Source organism: Quercus suber, unplaced genomic scaffold, assembly GCF_002906115.3.
Source record: "Quercus suber isolate HL8 unplaced genomic scaffold, Cork oak 2.0 scaffold_502, whole genome shotgun sequence".
In the NCBI taxonomy this organism is placed as follows: domain Eukaryota; kingdom Viridiplantae; phylum Streptophyta; class Magnoliopsida; order Fagales; family Fagaceae; genus Quercus; species Quercus suber.
The window spans coordinates 187,990-199,606 of record NW_027069951.1 but is presented as its reverse complement, the minus strand read 5'-3'; the positions used below and the strand labels follow the sequence as shown (position 1 = coordinate 199,606).

The window sequence follows — 11,617 nt, the reverse complement described above, 5'->3', positions numbered from 1 at the left end:
TCTTACTAACCAAATAAAGGAATCTTCTATTTTTCTTTCCATACTTTTCTTTTTGAATGCAACCAACCAAACGGATCCTAAGTTGGTAACAAAGCAGTGGGGGATCATTATAGAATTGTGGCGGTGGGAAGCAACAGATTCCGTAGAAACTTTTGATGGGGGATTTCAGATTTGTTGACGTGAAGAGAATGAGGAATATGAATGCTCCTTTTACGCGTTAGAGGTCTTTTTTTTTTTTTTTTTGCTAAACTACGCGTTAGAGTTAAGAGTATACAAGTAAACAATGTTAAGGTTTCTTGCCACCTGTGGTCAACTCATTTAGCAAGTCAAGGGGGAGATTACTTGATGCCCTGGGAAGCCTATGTGCCCAAAGGCATCGACATAATTTCAGTTTCAATTTCAATTTTGGGGAACCATAATATGTTTTTCATTTTGTTTAGTTTAGTCTGGTCAGAATCAATGTTTTATTTTTTATTTTTAGTGAGATCTTGATATGATTCCGCTAATAAAAGTAACCTTTTTTTTCTTCTTCTTTTTCATTTTGCAATGACTTTTTTTTTTCCTTCTACGCGGTTTTTTTTTTTTTTTTTTGCCCAATCTTCTACGCGGTTTAATATGCCACCAAAGTGCCGACTTGCACTGTTAAAAGATAAAAGTGGCTAGTACCAACCCAACCAACCGCAATCGCACTTCATGATGGATGATGCTCTACATCAACTAAACAATTGCTTCCTGCTTAAAAGTGATTACTTTTTTAAAAAAAATTCTTCTACATTTTTAATTTTTTGGCAATGCTTATACTGATTACCTTACCTTGCCTTTTCCCAGTCCAAGTAACAAAAGTACAAACACAAACACAAAATTCTTTTTCTTTTTCTTTACTATACTCTCTTTTTCTTTCATCTTACTCCGTTCCAAATATATCATTATAGAATTTTGTAGTTATAGAAGCACAAGCACAAGCACAATTGTACAGTTGTGTCGAGCGTCTAAAGCTTCAAATCTAACTGAGATTTATTCATAAATAAAATAACTCTAACTGAGATGTCAGATATTATGGTAGTAAAATATTAAATATCTCGTCCATAAGTTGTATTTTTCGGGTGGAGCAATCATTTCTCCAGGTGTCCCATATTCACATTTTGGCCTGTTGCTACAGCCTCATATGGCTAATACAGACATCAAGTTAATGACAATATAAGCTTAGGTCAACAGATCAATTAAAAAAAAAAAAATTCAGCAAAAAAGAACTTTAAGAAATATTTTGTCATAATTTTTACCATGAGTTGATGACATGTATGACTGTGATTGATAAACTATTACTATTTTTTCCCACGTAAATAAGGATGTAACAAAAATTATGACACAAAAGTTGTGTCTATAAACTTTCTCTTTTCTTTATTTGTTTATATTTTTAAAATTGACTTTCTCCTAATTTATCTTTCGTATATAGTCTATAAATTGATGGGTACAAAGTTCAAATACGTGCAGCAATTAATAAAATCAAATGGAAACTTTTTGGAACATATCTTTGACGTAATCGACGTATTTTAATATTGGAAAGCCTCGTGCGTCATCTGATTACATTTGCATGTGCATAGTTCATGTTACGCACAAGGAGCATCTAGCCCTCACATAAAATAAAGAAAGAGCATTACCAAAAAAAAAAAAAAAACCAAAAAGTTCCCAATTGAGGTATTCTTTTTTATTATATTATATTTATATATTTAGCGTCCATAGTTAAAACCGTAATAATATTATTATATATGGTTGTAATGAACGTGACTCATAATATAAGAAAAAAAAAAAAAAAAAAAAAACCGCGTAGAAGGAAAAAAAAAAGTCATTGCAAAATGAAAAAGAAGAAGAAAAAAAAGGTTACTTTTATTAGCGGAATCATATCAAGATCTCACTAAAAATAAAAAATAAAACATTGATTCTGACCAGACTAAACTAAACAAAATGAAAAACATATTATGGTTCCCCAAAATTGAAATTGAAACTGAAATTATGTCGATGCCTTTGGGCACATAGGCTTCCCAGGGCATCAAGTAATCTCCCCCTTGACTTGCTAAATGAGTTGACCACAGGTGGCAAGAAACCTTAACATTGTTTACTTGTATACTCTTAACTCTAACGCGTAGTTTAGCAAAAAAAAAAAAAAAAAGACCTCTAACGCGTAAAAGGAGCATTCATATTCCTCATTCTCTTCACGTCAACAAATCTGAAATCCCCCATCAAAAGTTTCTACGGAATCTGTTGCTTCCCACCGCCACAATTCTATAATGATCCCCCACTGCTTTGTTACCAACTTAGGATCCGTTTGGTTGGTTGCATTCAAAAAGAAAAGTATGGAAAGAAAAATAGAAGATTCCTTTATTTGGTTAGTAAGAAATTTGATCGACGAAAATGGCTGATTCATGTGTTTTTCACTTAGGGTCCATCCAAATTTATCCACTCAAAATGAAATGAAAAATTTGTTGTAGATTTAAAAACATTTTATCACCATTTTTACCATATTAACTAGTTTCAAATTACAAAACCATATATTATAAGTATAATAAAAGTTGAGCTTAAAAACTGTATCAAGTGGCTACTCTTATTTATTAATAAATTTATTTTTTATTTTTATTAGGATACATTTCTTCAATTAACATATAATATTTAACAACTATTTAATTTAAGTAAAACTTTATCATTTAAATTTCAACAATTTAAATTCTATTCAAACTAAAAGTTTATTATAAAAAAATTTCTAAATTTAAATCCCACACAACAATCTATTTTTTTTTTAAAAAGAAAACCACATTCTGACTAAAAAAATAAGATTTAACAATAATTTAAAACAAATTTAAATTATATTCAAACTAAAAGTCTATTATTAAAATTATTGAACTTATGAACCTTCATCAAACCGTTCAGGAATAATACTAATACTAGTAGTAATTTAATTTAATTTTGAGCCTCACTTTTTTTTTCACTCCAATCAAACACAATAAAAATAAAAATAAAAATAAAAATTTTCTATCTTCCAACATTTTCCATCCTTTGCTTTTTTCAAGCTCCTAAGTCCTAACCACATAAGTAACCTTCCAGATTAAATACCTCATGCCCTAGAGCAAGAAATTTATCCATCTTATATGAAGGCAGAATCCAGGTTAAATATGGCTCTCTTCTTCCAGGTACAGCCTTTCAATTTCAGTCTCAGCAAACTTGTACTCCTGCCATGTACAAGCTCCACTGGTACCAAAACATTTTCTGAAACTACTTTTACACTAAACAAACCAAAACATCCATTTACCAAACACGCGTAAGAACCAAAACATAAAAACCACCTCAGCTAAGCAGCTCCTGGTCGGCATGAGGAAATTAGACACGTGATATAGGATGTAAAAACCAAATAACAAAACGATCAGGAAAAAGTGAAACCAAAAAATATCACATCCCATATAGGCAATTGGAAAACTTCTATTAAACAACATAGAATTCTCTAACAACTAGGGGGCATTTAAAGTGTGCCCCAGTATTCTGGCAATGTTTATGCTTTACTGAATGTAAATGCTCCAAGGTTTCTTCTACATATGGATAACAAATGGAAACAGTTTGCTTTACAGAAATAAAAAGAGTTCCTGACCATTTACAACTTCTTGGTGATATGCATAGAATAGCATCTTTCACCTACGAATTCCAGTCCAGCCAAAAGAGATTATTTTATACCAAAAGCAGCAGCAGCTAAGCCCAATTTGAGAATAACCTGTATGAGCTGCAGAATTGAACAATCTCTGAAAAGAAAACAAATGAGTGAGAACAAACAACTTTTAAATGAAGCATAACTACAAACAACATTACTACCACCAATAGGAAGTTCCCCCAAGATGAATTTAATCAGTAGAGGAATGGAATGTAATAAAAAATGTATAAGGTAAGGAAAATAGTTTTTTTTTTTTTTTGTAAGGTGAGGAAAATAGTAATTATAAGAATAAACTATACTGCCACTAACATTTAGTGTGTCGAAAGTCACCATAAGGATTAAATTTTATACTGGATGCCATGACTTATGAATGGTGACAAAAACCATCCCAGCCACTCATGAACTTCTACTCTTTCAAAGATTGATTTTCACTCTTGTCATGCAAAAACCTCACACAGTCACCATCCCCTGCCTCAAACTGCACATGATCCAAAATCTATCTCAGCCACTCCTAATACTCCTCCATAAGCTACAACCATGGGTGCTTCTCACCCTCTTCTTTGACCAACGATCCCAATCCTCCCCACACTTAAAAGCATTAATCTGTCGCCACAAATTTATGAGTTGAGATTATGATATCATTGTAAGACATCTAGCCTTAAATACTAATAATATTGTCTTTGGCTTGTTAGTTTCTAATAAGGGTTTTGTTTGTTTCAGTATCCTATACAGGTTCTTCCTTTACTTCCCTCTAAGGAACTGAGGGCCCCTGAGGCTTCAATAGACAATCAAAGTAAATCATTGTCTCATTGCAGTACACTAATTGGTTACAGAACCAAATACAATCCATGGGTTTGCCACAAAGAAGACAACAAAAGTTGAGAGAGATTGAACTCCAACTGAAGTAATTATCTAAGCGCTCTTGACAAGTTGGAAGCTCGGATGGTGATTTAAGCAGGCAACTGCAAACCATTATGATTTAGTGAAGGAAACTTCTCTGCTGATGCTGGACTTGTACAATGTGCAGCACAAGGTGGAATGGAGGATTAAAAATTGAAGAACGTTCGGTGAATTGGAATTTCCACCAATCTACAATGCAAGTGATCGGTCAAAGTCCTAAGAGTGTTTGATCAAATTTCAAGAATGCCAATTTCAATGAAGATTGATTATTTACCTTTAATAGATGAATACTTTAGTATATTGCCTATGAATATGATTGTGGATGATGATATGCTTTATTCTTATGATACTAGAGAGATGATATTTGAACATAGTTGAAGATTTCATAGAATCAGGTTTGATTCAGAAATATTTAAAAAAGTGCAAGGATGAAATGCCAATTTTTTTAAACAATATGCAAGATGATGGTAATCTGTCCCTTGTGATTTACTGCACATGTTGAAAGCTAAAGAATAGCTCATAGCAAAAGATTATAGTGCACAATTTCTTATTAGCATATTAAGGCTGGAGATTTATTTCTCAATTGTTCAGGAGGACGAAGAAAGAAAGAAAGGATAGCAAGGAGTATTTGGGATACCAACAAACCATGGAAGATTTGAAGCCAAACATGAGGCCGAATTTTCTACAACCTGGAGAGAACTAATGTAAGACAACTTTGAGGGTAGAAAAAATTGTTTACAGGAACTTTAGCAATACTGTGCACAGGTATTATAAATGCAGTATTGCAGCAGCCTTATTTATTTTTGTCTTTTGGTTTATCTTTATTATGCTTGGCTAGGATTAGTCCAAATTAAGGGTCATGCAGAATTGTTTCTAGGATTTTAGGGTTTCATCCTCTCTTTTTGATGAATATAAGTAGAAGATAATAACATCATTGTAAGATAGCTATTCTTCAATTTAATTGGAAAAGCTAAGAAAAGCCTCCCTGAGGTTTATTAGGATTTACATTTTGGTTGAAATGGGTTATAACCCTACTGGCATACAACCCTTAATGGTGGCATGATGCCGCAAGTTCAATCCTACTAGTATACATGTGTGAATTACTTTATCATAGCAAAAACATAAAGAATTTACACTCTGGTCCCTTTAGTTTCAAAATCCGCTAGTCTTCTTCTTCAATATATGCTTTTTCTAACACTTACCTTATTCCGTTAACTAAAACAAACTGTTAACATATGCTACCACCTAACTAATGATTTAAGTAAACCCCAAAAATACCTTAACAATATAGAAATATGTTTCCTTACACTTATCACTTCAACATGTAATACCCAAGTGAATTACTAACTTACGGTAAGTCATTTCTGCCACAAAATAACAATAATAATATAGTAAACTTTTTACAACCTATAAACACATAATAGCATGTGTGCTTTTGGTACTGAAAATTACATTGAGTTGCCAAGGGATTAAGGCATCTAGCTTAAGTTAAGGAGCACCAAAACTCAATACCATTAGCACCTTAATCAAAATTCAGTACCATCATTTTTATATTTATATTTATATATATATATATATATAAGTAAATTTAGTACCATCATTGGACCAACAACGTTGTAAAAAAGGTGCCAAGAACATGCACAAAAAATAGCATTAGGTGTCTAGAGAATGAAATTAAACTTCATCCTTATTATAATTTTATAAATAAAACACAATGGAAAAAAATGAGCATGAGATTGAGAGACACTTGAACCCTTCTTTTTTAAAAAAAATAAATAGATAAATGTATAGGATAGTTATGTTTTTCTATTTTGAAGTTGGAGTTTCTGTTTTGACAATTTTGATATAGATGGCAATATAAGTTTTGGAGAGATAAGGATTAACGTGTATGTTGAATAAACCTCTAGGAGAATTTTATAATTGTTCCAATATTACAAATGTTCCCTTTGGATTGTTAGTTCCTTAAAAAACTCTAGGGTTTTCCTTATTTTAACGAGCTAAAGAGGCTTTACCTCTGTTTCCCTCTAAGAAACCTAGGTTTTGATGGACAATAGAAATAAATCTTAGTCTCATCTCATTCCCAACTGTGGAACTCCCCCGTACTCTTGAAGGCACTTGGTGAACCACAACCACTTCACACCAAAATGCAACTCCAACTGGGGGTATGGGGCAGTCTGAATTTTACTTAATTTTATAAATAATCTGTTATAGTCTAAGAGGATCTAAAATCATTCATAAGATTACTCAAGTTTTATCCCCTGCATTAACATTAAATTCATATTTTATTATATTGTATCATCTAATATTTAGGTTAGATCATCTTCGACCACTTAAAGTGGCCACAATTCAGGAAGAGGAGTACAATCATGCAAACGCACAGAGACTTGCAAAAGTACATATGAGCAATCAAACCAAACCAAAAATCCAAACACCCCACCCCTTCTTTTCACCTAGAAAAGAAAAGCAAAGCAAACCCAAAATTACAATTATTATATGTGCTAAATGAGGAAGATAGAACTCTCCTCAATTATAAAAGTATGTTATCTAGAAAAGCAAAGCAAACCTAATTTAGGCTTTGTACTTTAATAAAAGTATTTTATCTATCTATCTATCTATCTATCCATCTATATATATATGTGTGTGTGTGTGTGTGTGTGTGTGTGTGTGTGTTTATTTTTTAATTTATTTATTACTAAGTTACACCATATCTAGTAGGTCTTGAACCCATGACCTCACCCTTCACCTTGCTCTTGCAAAGGGAGGATATGTAATTCAAGATAGAGCACACTGGCATTAATGCCTTAAATCTATCATTGTAGTAAAACCAAAATTTTCTATATTAAGATAGAGATTAATTTATCAGTGATCCAAAAAACAACCCCTGGTTTCACTTATGCGAGTGCATAGTGGCCCAAAAAATTTTAGGCCCTAATGGAGATGCTACTTTGAATTTTCTGTAAAATCAAGATATAGAATTTTAGAAGAACATCCACAGCTGAAAACTAGAAAGGCATAGCACAAATTAAGTGAGTGAACCTCATTATATAAAAACACAGTAAATGGTAGGAAGTGAACCATATGTAAAGTCCAGGGAAAGTTTTACTCACATCCAGCTAAGTTCATGTAGGCTACAGCTCGCTATAATTGCGCCATACCGCACGAAATTCTTCACGGAATGTGTTCAAACGTGCTTTCAGATTAGGTGTTCTAAAACTTGCATGCAGGATAGTGACTGAGAGAAAGAGAGAGAGTTAACCACAAAACATACAAAATGACAAGAAAAAAACATGTGAGATTTGCAGCATGCAACATACCGAGAAGCCCAATGGCCAGAGCCCATAGAACAGTTAAGAGACCACAAGAAACAAACCAGAGGATGAAACTCACTACAGAAAAAGGAGAAGGGAAAATGAGTAAAAATTTAAATAACTAATATAAGTCATATAGTGAGATATGGTTTATGCTGCTCTCAACATATACAAAAAAATATCAAAATGAAGCATTCTTCTCATAATTCAAATACCAGTGGCGAATATAAAAACAAACACCCAACGAGGCCGGCCACAAATAAAAATTGCTCTTTTAGCTGATGGACGTCCACGAATAACAGGCCTGGCAGTAAAAAATACAAATTATTTCAGCAACATCACTGGGCACATTGCAGACACATAATAAACAAGCACACTTACGTAAGAGGAGGCCTCATCTTGGCAGCTAAATGTGGAGAGAATTGTCTCACGGTTCTTGTTGCCTTCTCACTAAAAGATCCTGCAAAGCTGCAACACAAACGCACAAAAGTACATACCACTTAAACATGCATGCAAAAGCAAGCACAAAAACACAAACACGCGCACGCAGTTTTACATACAACAGCGTACCTATCATTCAAGAAAGCAATGCTAAGTGCTGTCAGAAAAGCAGCTACTATAGCAAGTGGCCTCCGGATAAAACCCAATCCTACAATTCATAATTCAAATGTTAAAAGGCGAAAAATCCACAGAGTTCACATGTTTATAATCAAAAATGAGAATTTTGAAGTCGTTTTGTTGACTTACCGAGAATGACAGTGATCAAAATGAAGTAGTTGGTTCGGTAGCTGCAAATACATATTTCAAAAAACATTAATAAAACAAATACGGATGGCTTCATTTTCTGTAATCTAACAAAAAACCGAACCCCTCCACACAACCGAGCCTATCATAGCTATAAAGCCAATTTTTGTTTTCACTTTCTATTAGTCAAAAAACACACAATTTACAAGATTATATAAAGCACTCAGAAGCTTCTTATCACTAAGTAACATACTATTCGTATTGCAATAATAATCTTCACTAAGCGTTATATAACTATTGGCCCTAATTCAGCTAGGTATAAATGCATGCTTATCGGGACCTCAGAAAACAAAGAAATTGACGATTACGATCAAAACCTATTCAATTCACAGAAGAAAAAAATGGCAGAATCAAAGCAGCGAGATGATAGAGCTAAAAAAAAATTGAGATTGAATGGAAAGAAATGATCGTACTAGTAGAGATTGCATTTGAGGCGGCTACTCCATTTGGCATAAGATCTGGGGACGGTGAATCGGGAGAAGAATTCGGAGAGAGGACGCGGCGGCGATGACCAGTCAACCTCGCGGAGAGCGTCGATCAGATCCTCCGCTGTGACGTTGCCCCAATCCATCGATTCTGGTTCAGTGCCAAACCCTAGAATAGCAAAAAACAGGAAGCCAAACAACAAGTAGAGTCCTCCTGGCCTGGGAAATGGAAAGTGCAAGAAAGGAATAGAGAGGTTTAGAAGATGTTTTGTGTATGTGATAAGAAGAGGAAAGGAAAATGGGATATTATTTATTTTCAGGAAGCGTCGAGTAAAGGAAATGGCTTTTCGTTTTTGTGAATTACGTTGGCGAACACAACAACGGAAGTTTTTTACTTAAGAGCGAGGGGACAAGGAAAATGTGAAGTGATTGAAAAATGAAAAAAGAGATAAGTTAGAAGGGGGGATGTCTGAGCCCGGGTTCGAACCGGGGACCTCTAGTGTGTGAGACTAGCGTGATAACCGACTACACCACCCAGACGCTTTGTTTTCTGATTTCCCTATTAGCCTTACTTGAAGAGTTGAACTTATAATTTGTTTTTAATATAAATAATCAGGAATAATAAAAATTAATTATTCCTGATTATTTTTGGATAAATTACATTAAAAAAGTCCACGATTGATAAGAAATTAAATTTTAAGTCTAATTTTTAATTTTGTTAATTAAACTCCCAAATATATATGTGCTTGTTTCAATTTGAAGCATCAATTCATCTATATCTAATTCCACTATTGAAAAGGCTTTCCGTGTATGAGATTAAAAAAAAAATTTAATTTGCATGTGTTCAAAGGCTCTTTTTTTTCTAATTAAAAAATTATTTGTATTTCTAAATACAAAATAACCATTTGAATACACACAAATTCTAGTGTAGAAGAGTTTTTCAACTTTCAAGTTTGAATTCCTAAAGAGAGTTAAGGAAAATCTTTTCAAAATTATATATAACCTTGTGTAAAATAAAGACAAACGTACAAACATGTGAGTAAGAAAGAATACAAACATGTAAGCAATAAAACATAAATAAAAATATGGAGTATTAAGAAAACTACCTTTGCTTCTACATCAAAGACAAAGATAGAGGGGAAGAGAAGACATCTATTTATGTTTTGTTTTGGCAACTGGGTTGCAGTTTAGAAAAAAATAAAGATACATGGTAGTACCTAAATTTATGGATAAGAAGTTATAATAATCGGGTAATTATTGGGTACTCTCCTCTCTCACATAACTGTGGGTCCCACTAATTAAATTTATGGTGGGATCCACAATTCATATGAAAGAAGAAAGTATGCATTTACTCTCAAAGTATTCAATAATTTTTTATAATAATCTATCTATACTACTATTTAAGAGGTTTTCCCTATTTAGAATCTTCAATTTTGATGTCCAAAATACCCCTAATTTTATCAATTTTTAAAGCTTAAATAATAAGGTTAAACATATAAAATTGCTAATTTAAAAACTCCTAAATTTTTACCAAATTTATAACACATTCACATTTACAATTAGTTTTTGCTTGCCTGTATCATCATTTAGCTGTTACGACTTGATGGGGATCAACTAAGAATAGCTCGTCCTAGGTTGTCGTCCACAGCTTGATCACATCCAAGGAAAACCACAACAAAATGACAGAATGAATGAACAAGGCCCTTCATTAAGAATAATGGGATCCGCCAAAAAGAACTCATCCATGGACGATCATGATATAGATGACCATAACCATGGATGATCAAATTGTACTTGGTAAATTCTACAAGAAATGCTCCAAAGGTTCTACATAAGCAAAACATGACACGTTGCTTGGTACATGGAAGGAATTCCATACACTTCGTTCCACATACCCCATTTTCTTCATTAACCACCAACATCACCCACGATGGTGATGGATCCCAAACAAGTAGACCCACGTCAAACTCTCTATAAAAGGAGCAAGTCCCATTTACCCAAGGTGAGTTCTAACCATTCACTATTTTCCATCCTTATGTCCTAGAGAGAACTAATTTAACCGTCAGAAGGCCTTTGGCCGGGTCACATCGGTCACCTTTGATAGTTCTTTCTTTCTTTTCAAGATTCATAGTCATCACCATAGTCCAAAACATTCCAGCCTACTGATTTTCAAGTATCATCACCACTTACAAGTAGTTTCAATGTTATCCACACACCTACATTTTAATTTGAATTCAAATAAAAATAGTTACCACAATTTACATCCCAATACTCCTTTATCAATTGCCCAACTCCAAGTTTCCACTCGTTCATATCCATTTGCCAACTTTTTTTTAGGCAAATTACAGTAAACTCACCTATGGTTAGGTCCGTTTTCACTTTTCCTACCTGTGGTTCAAAACTTAACACTTTGCCCACCTATGTTTAGCTTTGTTTTTGGTCTCTATTACCCACCCCTCCCTTTGTCGTTAGGGAAAAAAAAATAGGGA

General features: G+C 33.4%; 1 protein-coding gene and 1 non-coding gene across 2 annotated transcripts; both read right to left on the bottom strand.

Moving 5' to 3' along the window:
- Positions 1-3,450: 3,450 nt before the first annotated feature.
- Positions 3,451-9,539, bottom strand: LOC111986763 (PRA1 family protein A1). The gene is made up of 8 exons (XM_024018443.2): positions 9,117-9,539; positions 8,647-8,687; positions 8,470-8,548; positions 8,281-8,367; positions 8,115-8,203; positions 7,906-7,977; positions 7,699-7,823; positions 3,451-3,782 (listed from the first exon to the last, which is right to left on the bottom strand). Exons 1-7 carry the CDS (start codon positions 9,272-9,274, stop codon positions 7,720-7,722), a joined length of 630 nt encoding a protein of 209 aa, XP_023874211.1. The 5' UTR covers positions 9,275-9,539; the 3' UTR covers positions 3,451-3,782; positions 7,699-7,719.
- Positions 9,540-9,594: 55 nt separating this feature from the next.
- Positions 9,595-9,668, bottom strand: TRNAV-CAC (transfer RNA valine (anticodon CAC)). Its single transcript has one exon. It is a non-coding gene; the product is annotated as a tRNA-Val (tRNA).
- Positions 9,669-11,617: the final 1,949 nt, after the last annotated feature.

Bases quoted from the DNA above. Each gene is read 5' to 3' on its own strand.
- LOC111986763 (XM_024018443.2), bottom strand. From the start codon at position 9,274: ATGGATTGGGGCAACGTCACAGCGGAGGATCTGATCGACGCTCTCCGC. The intron at 8,688-9,116 runs GTACGATCATTT...ATGTATTTGCAG, and splicing joins CTCAAATGCAATCTCTACTA to CTACCGAACCAACTACTTCA. The intron at 7,824-7,905 runs GTATGTTGCATG...TCTTTCTCTCAG, and splicing joins TCTGGCCATTGGGCTTCTCG to TCACTATCCTGCATGCAAGT.